Source organism: Natator depressus, chromosome 5, assembly GCF_965152275.1.
Source record: "Natator depressus isolate rNatDep1 chromosome 5, rNatDep2.hap1, whole genome shotgun sequence".
Lineage (NCBI taxonomy): Eukaryota > Metazoa > Chordata > Testudines > Cheloniidae > Natator > Natator depressus.
This window is the reverse complement of record NC_134238.1, coordinates 101,404,595-101,429,397: the sequence shown is the minus strand read 5'-3', so window position 1 is coordinate 101,429,397 and position 24,803 is coordinate 101,404,595. Positions and strand designations below refer to the sequence as shown.

At 41.3% G+C, this 24,803-nt stretch overlaps 1 protein-coding gene across 2 annotated transcripts in view; it reads left to right on the top strand.

The window, feature by feature from the left end:
- The first annotated feature begins 226 nt into the window (after nucleotides 1-226).
- PLGRKT (plasminogen receptor with a C-terminal lysine) overlaps nucleotides 227-24,803 on the top strand; it is a 48,888-nt gene continuing 24,311 nt past the window's right edge. The window contains exons 1-2 of one of the 2 annotated variants that reach the window (XM_074954090.1): nucleotides 227-386; nucleotides 1,908-1,999. In XM_074954090.1, the coding sequence (XP_074810191.1) occupies nucleotides 1,919-1,999 (81 nt within the window). In that variant the 5' untranslated portion in view covers nucleotides 227-386; nucleotides 1,908-1,918. Of the gene's footprint in view, nucleotides 387-1,337; nucleotides 1,498-1,907; nucleotides 2,000-24,803 lie in introns of those variants that run through there. The other variant, XM_074954091.1, reaches the window with a different exon arrangement.

The following is a 24,803-nucleotide window of genomic DNA, read 5'->3' as shown; positions in this document are numbered from 1 at the left end:
AGAGCTGCGGGGGGGGAGGGGCAGTAAAGGGGGCGGCTTGTCAGGCGGCGGGGGGGGCCGACATATGAGATAGGGCCTGGTCGGTCCCGCTGGCTGGCTGGCCGCGCTCCCCCCGTCCCCATCCCGCTGCAGGGGCGGCCCCGCATCAGGCAGGCGCTGGCTCCTCGCGGCACCATCTTAGCTCAGCAGCGCGCTGGCCCTTTAAATCTCCCCCCACACCGCCGCCGCCGCGGCAGGAGAAACCCAGGGCGGCTCGCTCGTTGGCCACCCCGCCGGAGCGCGGACCGGCCCACCAACGACCTTCCCGAAGGCCGGACGGAACGCGAGGCGTCTCTTGAGCGACCTGCTGCCCGCCCAGACCGGCGGCTCCACTGCCCCCTCCTGCGGTGAGCGGGGGACGGGTATAACATAGACTATCAGGGCTGGAAGGGACCTCAGGAGGTCATCTAGTCCACCCCCCTGCCCAAAGCAGGACCAATCTCCAATTTTTGCCCCAGATCCCTAAATGGCCCCCTCAAGGATTGAACTCGCAATCCTGGGGTTAGCAGGCCAATGCTCAAACCACTGAGCTATCCCTCCTCGCAAAGTTGGATGGCTGGGGGCATGGACGGGCTGCTGGGGAGGGGGGGGCTCATAGTAGGCAGGGTAGTGGTGAGAGAGGGGGTGGGGGATTGGAGGAAGTAGGGGGGAGGGTTGGTGGGGGGCTGGGTAGTGGTGAGGGAGGGGGTGGGGGATTGGAGGAAGTAGGGGGGAGGGTTGGTGGGGGGCTGGGTAGTGGTGAGGGAGAGGAAGTAGGGAGGGGGTTTGATGAGGGAGTGAGGGTTGGTGGGGGTGGGTAGTGGTGAGAGAGGGGGTGGGGGATTGGTGGGGGGGCTGGGTAGTGGTGAAAGAGGGGGTTGGAGGAAGTAGGGATGGGGGTTGATGGGGGAGTGAGGGTTGGTGGGGGGTAGGTAGTGGTGGGGGGGGGCTGGGGTCCAGGCTGTGCACTGGGATGGGAAGTAGCAATTGCAGGGAGATGGTGTGTAAGTGGAGGGCAGGGATTGGGCCACAGTTTGGTGCTAAAGAGAGCTATCCCAAGTTAAAAACAAAGAATAAAATACTATCCAAGGAACATCCGTGAGCATGGGTTTTAAGCAGGCAGTCTGGTATAGATAGGCTTTTTCAGAGGTTGGGAGGAGCCCTTAGTCTCTCACATGTTGTGTGTTGCCTGTTTTGTTTAAAACTTTGTTTTTATTTTTGAACAAGTTTCAGGCAATGAATGTTGCCGGCACCAAGAGCAACCAGAGAAGACTTAGAGGAGCTGTTATAGTATTATTGTGTGAAGCAGCTTTCCACTTTTATGGGTGGAGGGGATTATTCAAGCAGAAATCACTAAGTGTCTTGAAATAAGAAGATTTTTTTTCAACATTTCTTTCCCTGGTTGTTGTGGGCAGGAACCTTGGTGGTGGTGGTTTGAAAAATAATGTTACAAAACAGCTATTCCATAACTGAGGGAAGGTAAAGGAAAACAAGATGTCATCCATATCCTTTTCCTTCAGATTTCTACATCTCCTTCATTCAATTCCCTTCTAAAAACCCACTTCTTCCATGATACATGAATTGAATTCTCTTTTCATGATTTTAATGAATCCATCAAGCTAGCATCTGATTACTGCAATCTCTGATTTTCCTTAAAATACACCCCACACTCTGTCAGTGTTTTCCACTCTTGTCTAACTATAGATGTGATACAATAAGCTATAAAAAAAACTTCTGGGTCAGGAGGCCAGCAGCAGAATCCTTATTAACTGAGTCTGAGCTATTAAGTTTTTTATTGCTACTATTGTGAGAGAGACATTCAAAATAAACTTCGGTTGTGGTCAGTGTTTAACACCTTTTAAATCTACCTTTTATAACTTATTCTACAGTTTAAATCAAAATGGGATTCATCTTTTCAAAATCTATGAATGAAAACCTGAAGAGTCAACAGGAGTTCATGCTCATGAACTCCCGACTTCAGGTAAGCATTTGTTGTACAGAATCAAGAAAAGCTATTGATTTTTCTCCTGTTCGGAAAGCTTACTCTTACATGTAGATGTATGAGGGGTAGGGTAGTGCTATGTGATTTTGATGGTTTAACATGTTTATAAATAGGGAAAGTTTATAGCAAAAGTCCTTATAGCGTCTTACAGCAGATAAATCCCATAATACCACTGTGATATAGGTATTATCCTCATTTTACAGATGGAAACTGAGGTACAGAGATTAAATGACTTATTCTAAAATCATAAATAAGAATAAGGAATAAATGGTTCCTAAAAATCCAGCTCTGCAAGCATGCCTTTGAGTAGTCCCACTGAGCTCAATGAGGCTACTCTTGTGTAAAGTTAGTCATATATTTAAGTGAGTCAGTGGCAGAGATACTAATAGAATCCAATGCTTTGCTCTAGGTACTGGATTCCAAAAGTTAAAACTAAAATATGTATTTAAATTCTTTCCCCCCATACATAGTTTCATGTTTGTCAGTTTCAGTAATTCTAAGGTAATAACAAGGCTGTAACTTGTCTGTCTTTTCTCTGGCCCTGGAGCCAGGCTGTTAAAGACCAAAGGTTAGGTAGACTATGCTGGATGATTTACTCTCCAGTTTGTCATTATTTTATTAAATTGTTGCATAATGGAGATGGGGAAGAAAGCTTTTGACACTGAAATCCAGAAGTAAGCAATAGAATTACTCTTTCTTATTCAGGCAGCAGTGTGGTTGTCTGTTGTGCTGTCAAGTATTTTAATAACTTCTGATGGCATGTCTACACTGCCCAGCATTTTGGGCTACTGGGTGTGAATTGCAGCATGTACCAAAGTGCTGTGCTGTAACTTACCCATAGGTACACTACAGGTGCTGCAGTTCACACCCCCGTAGTCCGAAATGCAGGGCAGTGTAGACATACAGTAAACTGAAAGTCAGAGGCAAGTCAGTGGGGAGTATAAAGTTTAATCTAAAGTTTTCAGTACACTTCTGAAGTTGAAATCAAATACAGTGTACCTTAAAAATACATCTTTCCTTACAAATTATTGATGGATGAACTTTGCACTTAAATTGCCAGTAGGTGGCATATTTTAGCTTTTGAAGCATTCTGAAGACAAATAGATTTTTTTAAATATTAATATTTAAACTGAATAAATATTTGATATTTAAACTTAACTGAATATTTGGAGAAGATGTTTGTATAATTGGAAATTGCGGGGGGTGGAAAAACCAGGAGCCTGAGAAAAACGTGTTGCAGTCTTATAACAAAAGTGGAGAGTAATTACAATCTGGCTAACGAAGAGAAAGATGGGCTAAGTCTCTTCCACACACCCGCCCGCTGTGTCTCCCCCTCCCCCCCCCATTCCCCAGAGTGAATTGAAGTTTTGTGTGTACATACAAAACTTATACTTGCAGGTTTTATGAATGTCAGATTTTTCCTTCCTAAACATTATTTTCTGATTATAGTATGTTTAGTTCTAACTAGTTCTGTTTCTGCAGAGGGAAAGTGCCAACTTATGTATAATACATAGATACATCTGGATTTTTGTTGTTGTTGCATGTTTTGATGGAAATTGTGATTGGAGGTTCTTACAGAAGGATTACAGTTGCTTTCCTTACAATAACTTAACTTTTTCATTGGCAGATTAAATTTAATGTTGATAAATGCAAAGTAATCCACATTGGAAAACATAATTCTAACTATACAAAAACAATGATGGGGTCTAAATTAGCTGTTACCACTCAAGAAAGAGATCTTGGAGTCATTGTGGATAGTTCTCTGAAATCATCCACCCAATGTGCGGCAGCGGCAGTCAAAAAAGCGAACAAAATGTTGGGAATCATCAAGAAAGGGATAGATAATAAGCCAGAAAATATCATATTGCTTCTATATAAATCCATGGTATGCCCACAGCTTGAATACTGCATGCAGATGTGGTCGCCCCATCTCAAAAAAATATATTGGAATTGGAAAAGGTTCAGAAAAGGACAACAAAAATTATTAGGGGTATAGAACAGCTTCTGTATGAGGAGAGATTAATAAGACTGGGACTTTTCAGCCTGGAGAAGAGGCGACTAAGGGGGGATATGATAGAGGTCTATAAAATCAGGAGTGGTATAGAGAAAGTAAATAAGGAAGTGTTATTTACTCCGTCTCATAATACAAGAACAAGGGGCCACCAAATGAAGTTAATAGGTAGCAGGTTTAAAACAAACACAAAGTATTTTTTTCATGCAACACATTGTCAACTTCTGGAACTCCTTGCCAAAGGGTGTTGTGAAGGCCAATACTATAACGGGGTTCAGAAGGGAGCTAGATAAATTCATGGAAGATAGGTCCATCAATGGCTATTAGCCAGGATGGGCAGGAATGCTGTGCCTAGCCTGTTTGCCAGAAGCTGGGATTGGGTGACAGGGCATGGATCACTTGATGATAACCTGTCTGTTCATTCCCTTTGGGGCACCTGCCATTGGCCACTGTCAGAGGACAGGGTACTGGGTTTGATGGACCTTTGGTCTGACCCAGTATGGCCGTTCTTATGTTGTTCCCAATTCCTCAAATCCATTGTTACCCGGAGTACATTTTAATCTTTTGTTGTTTTTGGGTCAGAAGAAAAGAACATGAAAACTCTTATTATACAAGAGAACATTTCTCAAAGCAATCTTCCTTATCTCACATTGCTGTGAGATGGCTGAATAACTGAAAACCCTTGGTGATGTCTTACACAGCAGACATAGGAGTAGGTTGTCACTTCTTCTCACTTCCTCAGAAAACCTATCATTCACTAAAATACCTGAAGCTTCTTCACTAAGGGCTTGTCTTCAGTATGGGCTAAATCGGCGCTGCTGCAATTGATGCAGCAGCATCGATTTAGTGGGTCTGGTGAAGATGCAATAAGTCAAGGGTTAACCGTTCTCCTGTCGAATTCAGTACTCCACCTCAGTGAGAGCCAGGAGCTATGTCGACAGGAGAGCGTCTCCCACTGACATAGCATGGTGCAGACACCGCCGTACATAACTTAACATAGTTTACATTGACTTAAGTTGCATAACTTACATAAATTTAACCTTCTAGTATAGACAAGGCAGGAATATGCTGTATCTGCCCAGAGAGCTTCGAAGAGCATCCAAGTCTATTTGGTTTAAAATGCCTAGTACAAGGCAGCATCAGAAATAATAGCTTTGCACGCTCCATGATTGATGTTAAAAAGGGGGGGGGGGGGGAGCACGTTGCTGTCTCTCTTCAGTACTATAGATCTGGAGAAGAGTTATTTCAGATTCTCGCTCCAGGAACACTATGCTTGGCAACAGTGCGTGACACTGCTTCTAAAAGAGACAGTCCATGGATTGACTTGAAGCAGGAGGGAATATAAAGAATAATTGCAGGTATCCTAATGTATAGAGGAAGGATCAATTAATGTAGTTTTCTGTTTCCTGTCTATCAGGAAGGAAAAAATGGGTCTTGTACATTCTCTGGGGCAGGGACTGTTGTGGCGGATGTAGAGCTGCTGTATTATAACCTAAGACTATTGATCTATAATTCTGTGAATACTGTAGGTGACCTGGTGAGTGAGGAAAGGTGACAGTAATTATACTGTGTTGTTAGACTTTCTTATACAACTGTATTCATCTCATTTAGTAAGGGGCAGTTGGAAGACCAAGCAGAAAAGCAACACAATGGCTATATATAAGCAACCTCACAATAAACCCTTGGGGGTGAGGGAGGTAGCTTTTTGCTAAGGCTGCGTACCTAGGGATCAAAGGGACACTAAGGCCCACAAAACTACTTAGGTGCCCAAGTAAGAAACCACAGTAATCCACAAAACTCTTGCTCAGCTGCCAGCTAACTATGTAGGCACCTAAACTCACTTGGTGCCTAAATTTTCATGGTAAACATTCCCAAGGCACCTGTGTTTCAACCTGTGAGCATGTGCACTTCTGTCACAAACTAGATGTCTGAACACCTGTCTCTGACCTAAGGCCCAGAGTGCACCACAAACTGTGGGGAAATTGATGGAGGAGCGCCTGTCTTCCATTTTGGGCCTGATCCAATAGGTGTACTCCGAGGCCACCTATCTCATAGAAGTCCCTTTGTAGATCTGGGCCTGAATGGTTAAAAGGACTGGCGAGAATGGCAGGTGGGAGTTGAGTGCTGTTCCTGATGAGAGCAGACTGATGAAACAGACACAGGTCCTGCAAGGGTGCCTGAAAGCAATTGGCCCTTCCTTGGCCTCCTGGAAATTGTAAGCCTTAGGGAAGAACAGCAGTGCTTGGGTTAAGATTTTTTTCTCTGAAATGCTTTTGATATAAATAAATGATACTTTATTGTAAGAAGGCAGCCTGGTTGCTGGAAATTGTCATAGCTCCTGGTAGGAACAGAACTATAGTTACTGAACCTAAGCTGCTCTGCTGAGGTAATCATGGTTGATATACAGGGGATTGCAGCCTAGGCCCTGGTCTGAGAGTGGGAAAGTTGCCCGATTCCACTCGAAGACAGGTGACTGCACAAAGCATCAGACCAGTTCACAGAGACTGGCGTGTATGTCAGAGGTGCAGTTAGCCTAGTAACTGTGACAGCCTACATGTTTATATAAAGGCACATCTGAACAGGGCTAGCCACCTCCTGAGCATCCTCTTGTGGCTAGAAGTGGCTGTGCAGCACTCTGCCTCAGTTTCCTCTTCACTCAGGCTCCTCAAGAACGCTACAGAAGGGTTTGTCCAATAACATTCCTTCTTGTGGTCTGGTTTATTAACATAAAATAAACTTAAAAAAATTAAGGTTCTTCTGCCCCAATCTCTCACTGCGCACAGTCTCCACTCCACCACCCACGTCTGACCACCTTCAAGTTTCCAAGCTGGGCACAGCTTTTAGGTCCTTCCCAGGCTTTGTCACTTCCCTTAATCCACTCTGGACTACTTTAAACACTGCCTGCGCTCTTCTGAGCATTCACTCTCAGGCATGGGTGGTGGGGAGGCTATAAGAGGCTAGGGGAGGCTAAGCTTCCCCAAACAGCTGGCCTGCCGCTTTTGGAGTCCGCCACCATTGAAAGGATGCCCGGGCTGTGGCCCCGCCTGTGCTTCACACCGAGGCTCCACTCCCACTCGTTCTCTTCCCCCTGAGAGTCGGACCCTGCTCTGCTTCTTCCCATCCCTGTTCTGCCTGCATAGGGACCTAAGGGGAGGAGGGGAAGAGGCACACAGAAGTGGTGAGTGGCTTGGCGGGAGTGCGAGAGGGCTGCAAGGGAGGGGGTCGAAGAGTCTCAAGCAGTGGGTGGAGGCGGACCCTCAGGAGAAGAGGCGCAAGAGGCAGGCAGGAGGGGTCTTGGGGGAAGGGGCAGGTGGGACCGGGGTGGAGCATGGCAGGGTTTCAAAGGGAGGAATCCAAGTGGGGGTGGGCCTCAGGATGGGGCCACAGTCTGGGCATGCCCAGCCTCCTCAAATGGAGGAGTCACACACCATCCATGTTCTGAGTCCTTCCTACCTGGAATATTTTCTTTCCCAGCAGAGATCCATCACTCTCTCAGTGCTGTCTGTTTGTCAGCTTTTACACGTCAGCAGGCAAACCCCTTTACTGCTCCCCTGGCCCTCACCCTTCTTCAGCCCTCCGGCCCAACTCCTTGCCTCCAGGCAAAGTTCTCCTACAGGAGCCGCCTGCTCTCTGTAGCCTCTACCACAGCTTCCTCTTCTCCGCCAGTGCTTTATAGAGACCATCTGTCTGTCAGACACCATCAAAAGGCTATTCATGAGGCACAGATCGGCTAACCTAGTTCCACCTTAAAGGGCCCAGTGCATCCTGTGATATATATATTCACATTCTTTACAGGTTTCTTCATTATCAAGCTTGATAATAAATCTGTTGCTATTAACATACGGTACCACAGACTATTCTCTCGAGCTCACAAAAATAAAAAAAGTTAGTAATTCAGCCACAGTGTTTGTTAATAAATAGCTTGCATTAGGGTTGCTCTAGTTTGTACAGGTGACCCGCTGGCCCCGGAAGAAAGGAGTGCAAGGGTAGCATGCCTCCGCTTCTCCACTCTATTTTTGAGCCAAGTGGAACTCAGCCAGAAGAAAGAATTGAGGCCTTGTAAGTTTTGTCTTGCAGCTATTTTGTAAAATGAAGATTGGACTATCAGGCCGCCTTGTTCTGGAGGACTTGCTGTTTGTTTGTGTTTGCATTGATATGTGTCTCCAGAGCTAAATAATCCATCTCAAATCTAGTCAAGAGGATTCCCAACAAAAGATATAATTGAGGCTTCACTTTATTCTATCCCTGCTGCTTGAGGGATCACACATGAAGCTCTTCCTTAAAATTGTCAGATTTACAGCTAACATATATAATGTTTTTGCCTTACCTTAAAATTTGAATGTGTAGAAGAAAGAATCCAGGTCTTAGCGCATATATGAGACATTTTATAATGTTTATAAATAGGAAAAACAAAATGCTATACGAGCACCATTTGCATGACTATAATGAAGTACCTTCCACAGTATCTGTTTTTAGTACCTTCTGTTCTATCTGCATTTTTGTATCACAACATTTTGTCTGAGCATCCAGGGTTTACTCCTCCTTAAAAAAGAAAACAAAAAACAGAACAAAAAACCTCTCTTGTAGTTAACCATCAGAAAAATGCTTTAAAATGCACAAAGTAAACACATGGAATATAGAGTGAAATATTTTTGTGTTTATTTCTGTTTCAGAGTGTAAGTGGTTGGTTACTTGTAACGATAGTGAGTGCAACATTTTCAAATGGAAAATATTTTTCTCTTAGTTGAGATCAGATTTAAAAAGTGAAACCTAAAGATGATTAATATTTAGTATGGATTAACGTCTTTTTTTTTTTTAAGGTGTTTTACACCTTAATTCTTAAAGGAGTCACTACTCATGTGCACTGAAATTCTCTCCCTCTTCCCTCCATCAAATATGTCTTTAAACAGTGAATTGTGTGTCTGTATATGTACAATGTGTAGTTTCTTGTGAATTCAGATTTGTGCTATGTCAACTTTGATGTCATGGAACAGGGTACCTAGGAAGTTCTTATTAATAAGGTCATAAATGCATGGCCCTTTGCTGGTGTGTTATAGCTATCTTCAAACAATAAAAGATCTTGTAAGTCCTAAATGTTGCAGTACAAAGACACAGCAAGAGAGGTTAAAGATGAAGTTTCAGGTTAGTGTTTGTGAATTTAATGCTTATCTATGTAGTCCAGAAGTCTTCTTCCATGAATGATTTTTGCACTACGGAAAAGTGTTTTCTGGGCAGATTTGTAGAATACATTCTAAATAATATTTCAAGGCACTGTCACTTCAAATGGTATACCACTAGAAACTAAATTGTACATAGAGGAATTCAGTAGAGAAATTCACTGGATAGGGTGGGAACATGAGCCATTTTTCAAAAAGGCTGTCAAAATAAAACCAAGTCATTTCCCAAAAAGCTGTTAACAGTAGTTTCAGGCACTGTCTGCCTCTGAGTCCCACTGCCAGTTTTTGTTTTTAATATCACTCTCTCCACACCCCAAAAGCCCCTCTTCCCTGTTGCTTTCTAGAAAGTTCCCACATAAACAGAAAATGGATAGACTACATAAGGGAAGCATGGGAATTGACAATACACAAAGTACTGCATATTGCACCATTCATAAAACCAGAAATAAGAGGGTTCTTTCCACTAATCTTGTTTGGCTACTGTAATATTAGGGAGTACTTGGGATGATATTAAATAAGATATCAGACAGCGGGATGATTATTTTAAGTTGATCCCTTTACATCGGGGTGGGCAAACTTTTTGGCCCAAGGGCCATCCACATCTGGGTATGGAAATTGTATGGTGGGCGATGAATGCTCACAAAATGGGGGTTGGGGTGCAGGAGGGGGTGAGGGCTCTGGCTGGGGATGTGGGCTCGGGGTGGAGCCAGAAATGAGGAGTTCAGGGTGTTGGAGGGGGCAGGGGGTTGGGCTGCAGGGGGTGGGGGGCGAGGGCTCTGGCCGGGGGTTGGGGCATGGGAGGAGGTCAGGAGTACAGGTTCCAGGCAGCGCTTACCTCAAGGAGCTCCCGGAAGCAGTGGCACGTCCCTTCTCCAGCTCCTACGCGGAGGCATGGCCAGGCAGCTCTGCACGCTGTCCCATCTGCAGGCGCTGCCCCCGCAGCTCCTGGAAGCAGCAGCATGTCCCCGCTCTGGCTCCTAAGTGGAGGTGCGGCACTGGCCAGGTAGCTCTGTGCCAGGCGCCACCCCTGCAGCTCCCATTGGCTGCGGTTCCCAGCCAATGAGAGATGCAGGGGCAGCACTTGGGGCAGGGGCAGCACGTGGATTATAGAGCTCCCTGGTTGCCACTAGACAAGCCCCAGAGCCTGCTCCCCAGCGGGAGCTCGGGGGATGGATTAAAATGTCTGATGGGCTGGATTCCCTCTGGATGCCCGCAGCCCGTAGTTTGCCCACCCCTGCTTTACATGGTAGTTTTTTTTTAATATCTCTCTGATGGAGACTGGCATAAGAGTACTGTGGCATATTGTGTAACTGGGACACGTTGGACATCTTTGGAGCCAAAGGTAGATAACTTTTCAAATCAGATTCTAAGTTTTATTTTCAGATGTCTTTTAATAACACTCTGACACTAATAGACCTGTATGTTTGAGGTAGGAAAGTGTTTCTATTGCAGTTGAGTTACTTTGTTTCAAACAAAATGTATTTATAGAAATATTATGCCTAGATGAAGATTAACATATCAGAAAGAAGGCCTACAAGGAATTAAAAGGCCTGAATCTGCTCTGACTTAAGCTGATTTTATGCTGGTGTAAATTCACTGATTTGAGTGGAATAACTCCTGATTTTAAACCAGTGCAAATGAGAGAAGAATCAGACCTTAGAATCTTAGTAGTGTGGCTCTATTTGGTAGGAAGAAAGAATGCACACTTTAAAAGTTGCCTCACTGGCCCATCGGAATCTAATGAAACGCTAAGGGCTGGATTGTGGAATACAGTAGAACCTAGAGTTATGAACTGACCAGTCATCCACACTCCTCATTTGGAACCAGAAGTACACAATCAGGCAGCAGAGACAAAAAACCAAATAAACAAATACTTTACAGTACTGTGTTAAACGTAAACTATTTAAAAAAAGAAAAAAGGGAAATTTAAAAAAAAATAAGATTTGACAAGGTAAGGAAACTGTTTCAGAGCTTGATTCGTTTAAATTAAGATGGTTAAAAGCAGCATTTTTCTTCTGCATAGTAAAGTTTTAATGTTCAGCTGTAAACTTTTGAAAGAACAACCATAATGTTTTGTTCAAAGTTATGAACAACCCCCATTCCCAAGGTGTTTGTAACTCTGAGATTTTACTGTATAGTAATCATTCTTTGGGAGCAGTGCAAGTTGTACATTGCCCCAATGAGAGCACCAGCAGGCATTGTGCTTGCTTTAGGAACAATAGTCCAGAATTACAAAAGTATTTAGGCACCTAAGTATGCGGATAGATGCTTAATGGGATTTACAAAAGTGGCTAAGTATATTAGGTGCTTAACTGCCGTTGAAGTAAATGGAAGTAAGCCACAACACGGGCTTAGATGTTTTTTGTAAATCCAGTTAGGCACCTAAATACCATTTTAAATCTGTCCCAATAACCCTTGGAGCTCCAGTGAGGCACAAGGGAGTCCAGATACTGCACCTCCAGTGGAGGCCATCTCCATTTGCTGCTCCTCTTTGCATCCAAGAAGATCTGCTTTTCAGAGGTCATTGCCAGCAGCAGCATTAGTCCTATGGAGTCCTTATGTTCTTTGACCATAAGGACTCTCCATTGTTCTGGCATCTGGATGAGGTTCACAAGAAGTGATGGATGGAGAGGCTCCTTGAAGGTACAAGCCGGTGGTCCATGAGAAGACTACTCGCTACCCTGATGCTGTCATTAGAGTATTACCAAGATGCAGGATGCTTGGGATCTGATTAAGATTACAAAGATCCTCTCATTCTTCCTCATTTGCATTCATGGTTAATATCTCTAAGTACTGTGAACAGAACTTTAATACTCTTGCATCCATTTTAGAGCAGCTCTTTAGGTATTGGCATATTCTATTAATGAAATAGAATTTTAAATTTTAAAAACTTCAAAAATGAAGTACATTGTTATAGCTAGTTACAAATTAGGTTGCTTTTCTTTTAAATTATATGCAGTGCTGTGTTGAATCAGTTTTCTTTATGGTAACACAGCGAGTCATTTATAGTATTAACTGTTATTAGCTATTTTATTTATTAACTTGCAGTGCCATTAATAATGAGGTTTGAATTTATGACTAGTCAGAATTTTGTCACTTCTTCTATTTCTACTCAGTTGGATGCTGCCTTTCCATTTTGATGGTCTTCCATTATTTATAAATTGTAGATCAGTGGTTCTCAAAGCCCGTCTGCCGCTTGTTCAGGGAAAGCCCCTGGCCGGCCGAACCAGTTTGTTTACCTGCCGCGTCTGCAGGTTTGGCCGATCGTGGCTCCCACTGGCTGCGGTTCGCCGCTCCAGGCCAACGGGGGCTGCGGGAAGGGCGGCCAGCACGTCCCTTGGCCTGCGCCGCTTCCCGCAGCCCCCGTTGGCCTGGAGCGGCGAACCGCGGCCAGTGGGAGCCGCGATCGGCCAAACCTGCGGACGCTGCAGGTAAACAAACTGGTCCGGCCCACCCAGGGCTTTCCCTGAACAAGCGGCGGACCGGCTTTGAGAACCACTGTTGTAGATGATCGATTGAGATTATTTTTATAGTGCCCATTATCATAGCATCTAAGCACTGGTTTTTTTTTCCACACATCATCCAGCTACTGAAGGTTGACAAGATAGAATTAAAGCATTATGGGAAAGTGATACAAGCCAGGGGATTGAAGAGGTGAGAAATTTCCATACTAAGAATGTTGGTGAGTTGAAAAGAAATAGGTGGTCATATGCCGGTCTTTCTGCTGTAGATAAATGGGGCACTTTGAGCATAAGCTTGTGTAACAGCACCTTAATTGTGTTGCAAATATTGATCCCTGATTTTTGTCTCATTACTAAGCACACTTCAGATTAACCTTAAAAGAAAATGAGGTTTGGCTGCAGCTGTGCGCCAGAGGATGCGACTCTGAATTGGAGTGGAGAGACCAGAGAAAACGTTTAAATGGGTTAACAAGTTACTCTGGATTTTGCACTTGTAGAAATTTTTACCTATTAGTTGCACTATGTAATATTATGCTGTGACTTCAAATGTTTGGTCCTCCTGCACGTTTTTGCTATGGCAGGGCATGATGTGGTCCTAGGTTAGAAAACCATAGCGCTAGCGTTTCTGCAGTATCATGGGTGTTTATTTGGCCACCCATGTAATGGGCAGAGACTGTTGACCTCAAAGAAGATACTAAAACCACTTGCTATATGTACATTCTGCTGCAAGTATAGTAGATTTGTAACCAGCTGCAGCTACCATAAATGTTTATCAGTGAGGCGACCTTTTAAAATATAGCTCTTATTGGCAGGGGAATGATTTGTGCATTTGAAACAATTCTTGTGCGTTGCCAAGACGTGGATACAAAGGGAGCATGTCTGTCTCTTTCCCTTGTCTTCCTGCCCAAGTTTGAGAATTTTGAAGAGCTCATCTGTTGATGTCCTCACTCCTATACAGGATCACTTTCTCAGTAGTTGCCTGTTGAAATTGACTAGGACTGTATGATCCTTATCAGCTTTAAATGTCCTGACCACTATGATGCTGGGAAAATGCTGTTGTGTAGGGACATAAGTGTGACTGAGCTGATAAATTTCTTCTGCTTTGAAGAGAGAGACTGATCATGAAGAGGTGTGTTATCCTGGCTGGGGAGGGGAAAGACTGGCAGAAGATGACTTCAGCATAACAAAGCATCTGATAGGGTGCTTCCCCACTGGCAAATGTGGACCACATCCATCCAAACTGGAGTATCTTAATTTACAGTTGTGATAGAGTGCAGCAACCCAGCATGACAAAATTGGCTGCATCAGGATGAAGACAGTTAACTGATCCCTCTCATCTGGATCTTTTAGTCAGTCTCAGCCTGTGGAGACTGTCTCCTTTTACCTCCGTTATGGCACAGTCTTTGGAGAGTTGAGTTAGGATCAGATTTATTAATCTCAATTTCCAGGGCTTTCTACTTCAGTCACAGTAAAGGGTGTAATCAACTTCTTAGGAGCTGTGGTAGAGGTTATATGAATGCTTATTATTGGTTTCCTATCATCACAGCTGCCTGGGCCATGAAGCCATAATGACATCAGTTTCATACATACCCATTAACTTTATCTGCTGTCAGAAAGTGACACAGTGACAGCTTGGAGAGGGAAAAAGAAATGCTTTTTAACAGATTGGGATGTGGTGTGGAATGTTAGTTCACTTTTATTTGGTCCAAAGAAAACTGAATATCAGTTGACTGGTGTGTTGGAATGTAGGTCTTGCAATACTAGTTCAGGCCAGTAGGCCATCTAGTCTATTTTCCTGTCTTGAGAGAGCTATTATCAAGTGCTTCACTGGAAGATGCAAGAAACCCTGAAATAGACAGTTATAGAAAATTTCATCATAGAAGAAGTTTCTTCCTACCCCTGGTCAATTAGTTGGCTTATGGCCTAAAGTATGAACGCTTATGCTCCATCCCGCTTTTTAAAATATCAGCTAATATGTAAATGTTCTCATTGTCCATATAAATATCTAATCCTTTTCTGACTCCTACTAAATTCTTGGCCTCAGCATTTAGTGGCAGCGAGGTTTAGACTGTGAAGGGGGAAAAAGTTTAATATTAACAGTTCAATTGATTGATGTTCAGTTTCTTTGGTTTTCCCTTTGTTGTTGTACTGTGAGAAGATAAATAAGAGCACCTATGGGTTTCTTAAGTCATCTTCTAGTCTTGACTAGTGTAAATTAAGCTATTTCCATCTGCAAACTTGTTCGCCGCATCTTCTAAATAATTGCTAAAAATATTTAACACCATTTCTACTTCAGACTTTAGGGGCATTCCATTGTTAACTTTTGCAATGATGAAAGTAACCACTTTATTCCTTCTGTGTTGTATCCAGTTTCTGATCCATGACGGTTCTTTAACTCTCATCCCATGACTGCTTAATTTTTTTAATAGCCTTTGGCTTTGTGAAGAATTCTATTACTCAAATCTTTCTGATATTTAATATGTGTCAGTCATTATTCTCCATTCTTTTGTTGAAAAAGAAAGAATTTGAGTATACTGGAGAGGCACACTCTTGCCTTTACAAAAGAAGCTTTTATTTCCTTTTGAAATTTAGGCAGGTAATTCTGTGCTAGCCTTTGGCTCTGCTTCATAACAACATGTCACAAGATCAGTATACTTCTCCTTCATAATAACCCTCCTAACAAACGAAGAAGAAAGTGCATTTTCATCTCCAGTAGCTAGCTCAATCTTGTTTCTGTAATTCCATGAAGTATATTTTTTTTCAACATGATAGCTGGATATGTAGGTATTAATGGGAATGATTGCATCACAATTATGTATTGCCATATTCCAGAGTAAGATTTAGGAAGTATGGTCTGCTGGGGTCGAAAAAAGTCTCTAAGCATATGTGATATTTTATGGGCCATTGCTAAATTAGAGAATATGGGGGCTTCTAACCTCCTACACCTAGGAGTAGGAGGGGAGCACCATGGCCCTCATGTGGGGAACCTAGGGTTCATCTCAACTAGCTAAATTGCAGTAAAACTACAGCTTCCCCAGCTTGCGCTACAGCTTTACATCTGGTAGCTATCTGATTGTAAAAATATACCTTTTCCCACTGTAGACATATCTAAAGAGATGCTGTCCTTAATATATTTATTACAGAAATATGACTTATGGGCAAATGGTTATGCTTTACACTGCTTTACATTTTGTTTTTAAAATGTATAGGACAGGTTCCTTTAATACTGGTTTTTCTTGCAGAAACTTCTTTTTAGTAGGAGTCAATCAATTATAAATGTGTGGGTTTAAAACATAGTGTTAAAATATTTTGTCAAATCTTTTAAACTTGCTCTCTTTTACTTACGTGCTTCCCACCGTTAGTTTGGGTTATGCCTTTCTTCGCTAGATTAGAGTCCTTTAGTACCCAATATTTTCTTTCTGTGAAAGTACTCATACCTAGTACAGTAGAACCTCAGAGTTATGAACACCAGAGTTACAAACAGACCAGTCAACCATACACCTTATTTGGAACTGGAAGTATGCAATCAGATAGCACCTACACACACACACACACACACAAGCAAATACAGTACAGTACTGTGTTAAACGTAAACTATTAAAAAAATAAAGGGAAAGCAGCATTTTTCTTTTGCACAATAAAGTTTCAAAGCTGTATTAAATCAACGATCAGTTGTAAACTTTTGAAAGAATAACCATAACATTTTGTTCAGAGTTACGAACAGCCTCCATTCCCTAAGTGTTTGTAACTCTGAGGTTCTACTGTAATCAGATCTCCTCTCAATTTTTTTGACAAGCTAAACAAATTGAGCATTTTAAGTCTCGCATAAGGCATTTTCTCTAGTCCTTGAATAATTTTATGGCTCTTTTCTGCACTTTCTCCAGTTTTTTTTCCCATGTCTTTTATAAAAAAAAATTTGGATACCAGAACTGTACTCAATATCCATCTCACCAATACTGTATACAGAGGTAAAAATCACTTGCCTACTACTTGCTACTTCCCCGTGTATATTATCAAAGCATCACATTAGCCTAGTTTGCCACAGCGTTGTAGTGGGAGTTCATGTTGCGTTGCTTGGCCCCTATGACCTCTTTTCAGCATACAGTCTCCTTTCTGTGTAAGCATGGCCTGCATTCCTTGTTCCTAGAGGTATAACTTTGCGTTAGGGTTAGGCTTAAAACACATTTTGTTTGAATGGGCCCATCTTATCAAATTATCTATATCACACTGTATGATTGCCCTGTTATCACTATTTACTGCTCCAACAATCTTGGCTGATAAAATTTGTGGAGAACACAGTGACTTAATATTTACTTTCAGATAACAGATGAAAATGTTGAACAGCATCAGGCCTAGTACTGATCCCTGCAGAACCAGACTAGAACAACGCCCATTCAGTAGGGTGACCAGGTGTCCAGTTTTCAATCAGAACATCTGGTCAAAAAGGGATTCCAGTACTGATTAGGCCGTTGACTGTGCGGTTGGCAGCACCGTGCAGTGGGGCTGGCAGGCTCCATGCTAGCCGCCACACCACACGGCTCCCGGGAAGCAGCCGGCATGTCCTGCCTCTGGCTCCTATGCGTAGGGGCAGCCAGGGGAGTCCGCGTGCTGCCCCACTCCCCGCCCACAGGCATAGCTCCCGTTGGCCTCTCCCACTGCTGCCGGCCCACTTCTCCTCCTTGCGCTCCTCCTGTGACTGGGCTTGAGCTGTGGCGTGTGCCCTCACTGCCCTGTGGTGAACCGTGGTCTGTTGCCCCATTGCCGGCACCCAGGAGTTGGAGGTATGTATCCCCGTCTCCGAATGCTGGGAATGGGTGCATCCCCATCCCCCTCATGCATCCCTTTCTGTCCCAACCCCCCTGCACCCTCACTACCCATCATTGCATCCCTCTCCCGTCCCATCTCACCTTATCCCCCACACCTACCCATCCCAGCCCTGTACCCTTTACAGCGCTGTCCCACCCATCCTCTCCACCTCACAGAACTGCCACCTCCATGTCCCTCACCCGCCACAGCCCTGCACCCTATACACCCCTGTGCCCCCCACATCCTCATGCACCCCACATCCTCATGCACCTGTAACCTTCTGCCTCCCCCAGCATCCCCATCCACCCCACATACTCCCTCACCCCCTCCTCTCTCCTTCACTGCCCCCTCTCACCCCCACCCTGCTCTCATCCTTGGCCTCTTTCTCTCCCCATCTTCTCTCCTCCAAACACACACACATCCTTTCCCCTCCAGTCCACCCTCCTCCCTTCCCAACTGGGTATCTCTGTGTAGATAAGTGTGTGCATGCATGCATTGTTTGTGTCTTTGTGTAGGGAGGTGTGTGTATACCTGTGTGAATAAAATTTACAGCCTAACTCTGACTTTTATTCCTTCTGCTGGCTTGTGAACAAAAAAATTGATGACATAAAGTATGTGTGTATTTATTTCATAACAAGTTTTTAAAAAAGAAGGGAACTCTAAAAGAAATGTATTATTTCTTTAAAAATGAATGTTGTTGACTAATAATTGCAGAAGAGCCAATGTATCATACGTTTCTCCCCACCTTTATCTAGCTGCATTATAAACTCTTTGTTGCAGACTCTCTCTCTTTTTATGTGTATGTCCAGCACCTGCCACCCTGGAGCCCTGATCTTTGTTGGGGTCTCTAGGCACGAAACAACAATTGTAATAATAAATAATGTGGAAGTATGTGTGTTAGTGCATGCTAGATGTGTACACAACAACAGTGTGTATCTGCATGTAAGTGTGGGAGTCAGTTTCTACAGATTTATTTATATAGGTATCTGGACAGGTGTGCATTTCTGTGGTTGTGCTCTATGGATTTGTATTTGGGCTTCAGGAGTAGGCCTTTAATGGACCTATTGCAGTTGTGATAATATATCGTCCTAATTCCACACATAAAATTACAATAACTTAGCTGGTTACAAAAAAGGGAAGCGAGGAGGGAAAGAATCATGAAAACCTTTGTGAAATTTCATTATTTTTTTTAATTACCCTTTTTGACTACTTTGCTGCCAGCTCTAGTGTCCTGTAACAAATAAAACCTGAAATTAGCATAATACGTCGGTCAAAACAATAAATATGCCTATTTGGGTCTTGCAGTGCAAATGAGTACGTGAACGAGGGTGGGGGAGAGCAAGCGATTAAGGGAGGGGGGGATGGAGTGAGCGGGGGGGCAGGGCTTCAGGGCAGGAGTGGGGCCTCAGGGAAGGGCAGAACAGTGGTTGGGGCAAGGGTGTTTGGTTTTCTGGAATTAGAAAGTTGGCAACCCTACCATTCAGTTATTCATCCATTGAAAACTATTTTTTGAGATCTGTCAGCCGCTATTTAATCCATTTAACATGTACATATATAGTGCTAATTTTTTAATCAGACTGTTGTGCCATACCAAATCACGTGCCTTTCAAAAGGCTATATTATATCTGTAAGTTACCTTTATCAACCAAATTTGTAATCTCAAAGGATGGAAACAGATTTCTTTCACCATAAAAGCTTGTTGACTGGTATTAGTTTTATTCCTACCTTGTAATTGTTTACAGGTTGAATCCTGTATCATCTCTTCCTTTATTTTGCCTGGATTTAATGTCAGGATAGCCAGCTTATAATGAGCCATATCATTTTGCTTGCTCTTTCTGAATATTGAACATTAGCAGTCTTCCAGTATTATGGAATTTTCCTGATATTCCAAGCATTATTAAAAACTTACATCAGCAAGCCATTTCTTTTCCCCAATGCTGCTTGATATTACGCTCCTACTGATTACATATTTAATCTTTATATATGTATCTGAGACTGAGTCATCGCCTCAACAATAACAAAGGAAAGACAGTAACGTATATTTGCTTGCTGGAAGAGAGCAAGATGCTACAGCAGTAAGTTGCAAAATGGTTAATTTAGAGCTGCAGATTCTTGGTTCTGCCAAACTTAAAGGGCCATACCCCAGAAAAACACGCTGGAGGAAAAAAGTTTCTGTACAAGGGCAAATCAGCACAGAGAGATTAGTAGGAACCAGAAAGTCATTGAATAAAGTGTTTATGGGGAAGGCGTTGCTTTAATGGTGTACTTGTCACCTTTGTATCACAGCAGATATTTACAAATGTAAGCTATGATGATAAGATACAGTGGTATATAGTGAAAGTCTTGAAGAAACTAAGTGAAATTTGACCGTGATAGGAAACAACTGTAATTACTGTAATAGTAGCTTTTTGACTATGGGGCCTACTCCCAAAATGGCATTTTGTATTACACAATGACATTGTGTAACACAGATGTCTGTTTTAATATTTTTCACTGTATTGAAAGTTTGTTAAAGTGGATGTACATAGTGATAGCACGTATCTTCTATCTTTCAGTACAGTTGGATGTACAGCCAAAACAGACCCATAGCTGGATCAGTGACCTCCTTTGTTTTTTGGTTACCATATAAGTGAAATACATTCAGTGACAAGAAAGTAGCCTTGGTTTCTAAAAAATCATAAAATCTGTATTGAAAACTTGACTTTTGAGCCTTTGAAACCATTTGCACTGCATCTGTTTTACCACTGTCTTCACAGAATAGACTATTTTGAAAAAAATTCCAAAAAGACGAAGGAACATCATATCTTTTGTTGGCAAAACATAAACTCCAGAGTCAGAAAATGTTCCTGAATATTAATCTTTGATAGGAGCCATATAACCTTAAAGAAAGTAAACATACTACAAAAATAACATACTTCAGCAAATCTGCTTACTTATGAAAAATATGTTTAAGGTTATAGCTTCTCTGTCAGTAGTGGGAATCCTACCAAATTCAGATTTGTTTTACCTTTGTGTTCATAGTTGTTAGAGTGGATCCCTATTTAATATTAACCAATTTGATTTGGCACAGATTCCCCATTATGCAGCAAACCACAGAGAAGGTTTCGTGTAATGTTGGAAGGTAAAGAAAGTGTTATTACTATCCCTGCTTGAGTCAAAAGTTTAAAATATATTTTGAAATTTTGTTTGTCATTTAGAGAAGACCACCTTCCACAATAATTTATTGAAACAAAGCCAAATACAAAGCATATTTAACAAAGAATCTTAATATTTAATTATTTCACTGAGCAAGGCATTATTAAGAAATACAGAAGACTTCAGGAACATCTTGAGAATCTAGTATACTACTAATAAACCAAACATCAGACACACAACATTCTTATAGCTTTTTAAAATTCAGGAGCATATCTGATCTTTTTGTGCGTAAACCTATTTCTTTGATATTGGTTCACTTCACTATGTCTTTAAGGATACTTTCAGCCTTTAAAAAATGTTGAACAAATTATACACAGTACACCAGTTAACCGTAGAGGTCTGATTTTCAGTGTTCTTGTTTCCATTTATTGAACAAATATTGTGAAAAGCGCTAAATTGTTTTTTCCAGTAATTGGTATATAGTAAATCTAAACATTTAGCAGACTTTGTAATACATACATTAGTCTGTGGTGATCATGTGTGTGTTGGGTAGGAGAAACACAATTCAAAGAAGGATTTAAGTAGCAGGAGAAGGATTTAATCAATGTATAGGAAGCCAACATAGACAGTAGATGAGCTTGCTTTTTAATAAAGTATAAACAGTTGGGGAAGTGTTCTAACCTACAAGCAGATTATTACAAAAAGCCTATATAATAAATATTTTTATTTAACTGTAGCCCCAAAAATGTACTAGATGCTGAACAGACATAAAGGAAGACCTAGACCTTGCCTATATAGTGTGGGGAGGCGGAGGTGAAGGTATTTTAAAGACTTCATATTATTTAAAATGACTTCCAGATCTTTTTGGCAAGTGGTTGCTGAAATGCTGTGCAGGCAAGGAGCAAAGCTGAGACATGAGAACAGACATTATTATGAAGTGATTTTTTTTTTTTAGATACTCTTCTACCAAAGGCTGGAAACCCGGGGAGGAGTGATGTAAATTGTCAACACCGTTGACTTCATTGCTCTATCATAATTTATACTAGCTGAGGATCTGCCCAGGATGTAGAAAGGGTACAAAAGAATATTATCTGCATCTAACACAACAAGAAATTTGGTTAACATTACAGCATATAGGATGTAGCAATATAATGCAATTAAAATATTTCATTTAACATACCAGCAAACTGGTATGTTAAATGAAATGGCACTAAGGGCTCTGGCAGGCTCCATGCTTTTGGAAATAGATGGATTAGTTCATTTTAATAATAATGTTCCATCATGAAACAAATAAGTTTTACTTTTTAAAATGACCCTTGGATGCTGTGCCTTGTACTTTAATGAATAATCTGTTTTCTCCAATTGTTGCCCATTGTGAAGAACTGTAAATTTTGAAATCAGCCTGCTGTAACGATTATATATGACTTGTATAGGTTTCAATGTGAAATAATGTTGCTGTCAAGTGTGGAAGTGTGTATGTAAATAGTTATAATGCTGAAATTCTCATAACAATATGTCTTGCAGCATTGTTTAGCTATAATTCAGCTATTGCAGAGATACTAATTTATTTCACTAGACTCTGATGCAATATAAAATACAGGGCAAAATCTTTGTACTGGAAAAATGTATCAAATACTGAGTGGGAACATAGATTAATCTAACTAACCTCACTTTTTTATTTCCTTCTTAACTATCAACACTTTCTGTCTTTGGTTTCAGGCAAAACATAACATGATTGCATTACATCTTCTGCCAGTGCTTTTCTTAACAAGCTTGAACTGAATAGCAATAAATAACAGGAATGAGGCAATTTTATCCCCATATTCAACAATTTGTTCTTAAATTTGAAATGCAAGTATACCAATTATCTCTAGTCTGCTTCCAGATAAGCAGTGCCTTATGATAATCCCAATGCATGTCTTTTTAGAATAGTAAACAAGTAATGAAAAGCAGATCAGGGCTAGCATTATGCATGATGGAAGAGGATTGAAAAACTGGGAAGATTACCTCAAGAAACCGCAATTTCTCAAAGAAAGTAAGTCCTGGTATACTTCAGTGAGATATTGTCCAGGTTAGTATGTTAGTACCAGAGCAGGGTAGTGATCCACTTAATTTGGATTTGAAAACATGCCCATCACAGTTACCAGTGCTATATTGCTTCAGTTTTAAATTTTGGAAAATGACTTAAACTGCTACTCTGAAACCTAGTTTGAGAAATTGACCAGCCATATAAGTACAATAGTATTGTCTGTGTGTACTGAGTTCAAGATTTATTTCATGGTAACTACTGTGTACTGTTGCCCACATTATTGCTGCTGCTGCATGAGGCTTCCATTTTGCAGTCCTTACATAAGTAGTCCATTGGATGCCCTAATGTGAGTAAGGTTTATAGAATTGTGTAACTCTAGTTACCTGCATAACTATTTGTTGCTTAATCTCAATTTTTCAATAAAATTACACACAGAATGCCATTAGTTTTATGTCCTTGCAATAAGATATATTCCTAAATCCCAAATAGAAGCAACTTATTTGATTTATTTCTTATAGGAGTGAATCTAATGAAATTCTAATTGTCCTCTGGGTGGCTTTATCCAGAGGTTCATATTTCCTAAGGAGCTGGAGTTTTTTCTTTTTCAGTCTTTGCACATGTTTTTCAATATGTTGTATGCATACTATAAGGTGAACTACTTAAACATCTATACAGTACTGTTAGTAGAGATAAGTGGAACTATTCATTTTGGATAGAAAGGCAGGAATTATACCAACATCTGTGAAGGTGTTTTGGTCACAAGTCTGGCTTTTTTGTCTTTGTCTTAATGGTTTTTTTAGTAATGTCATGGCATTTTAATTGGGTTATGGAATCCACCATGTTTAGGATATAGAAAATATTAATATCTTATTTTGTATAACTACTTTGTTAACATTGCAGACCCAAAAACCTTGAGAGAGAGATATGAGGAAATATTGACATTTCTTGTTTATCTGCCAGGCTGTCTAGTAATTTCTCAAGGTTAGCTTTAAATTAGGAAGGTTCTTGTACTTGACATACAAGTTTTATTGAACTTAAATACAAAAAGTATTAAGGTCTTGATCTTACACCACTTAAATCAATGGGAATGGGAACTGTCTTAACTTTATGTCAGATCTTGCCTCAGCTGACCAGTTAAATATCCTAAATAGCTAAGGAGGACAGAAAGGAGGAAACAAAGAAAACTAAGTGAAGGAATAAAATCTTAATATCTGGCCTTAGTCTGCTATATATGGGAGATAATTAACTGCAAATAACCTAACACCTAATAAATAACCTAATCATTTAATATCCCCAGATTTGGTCCATATTTCATGCGTTCCTGTTTGTTGTCCCTGTTTGAGGGCATTACTGACTGTCAGGATAAGGGGCCAAAACAATGGGGAAGGGGAGATCATGAACAGCGTTCCATTTTATTTGAAAGTAAAGACTCTAAAAAGAAAGTTGCATGGTTTTTTTGTTTTGTTTGTACATTTGTCTTTAAAAAACAAAAAACCAATTTCTTATTTCCAAGAAATTAAATCTAAAGTCTGCCTGCTACTGATCATTCTCTATCTGGTTAGGAAAATGAAATGGGTTTTTAGCAGGCAGGTGTGTAGTATTGCTTGGGTCTAGGCAGGGAAAAATGATGACTGGTAAAATGCCAGTGAACTTCAGCACAATCAGATTTTTTTTATGCCTCATCACTTTCACTGACTTGATCATCAAAGAAAGAGAGTTGACATGCAGTTTACAGTGATGTTAGCCTTGGCTTTTTTATTGATTTTTCTCTGTGTGTGAGAGAGATCAAACTTTTTCTTGTGATGACTTTGTTTACATTTCCAGATTTCCCAACTTGTTTTGGAATATAAAAATGATCATTCTCCCCTGACAATAATTGAGAAAATACATTCTTGTAACCATGTTAGACTTTGAGTGATCTCTTCAACCTCACATTTTTTCCCTCAGGATTTTCTTTGAGAACTGGTTTAAAATATTTTTTCATCTTTTCATTTTAGCAGAATAAAACCCACTGAAAACAATGGCTGTATTTCTGCTATATACAATAAAGCTTCAAAATCTTTCTCCATTCACCATCCTTCCCTTCACTGGGGAATTTGGGGGATGAATCACTACATTTGTTGTACGCCTGATAAGATACTATAGTAATGTTTATGGCATTTCT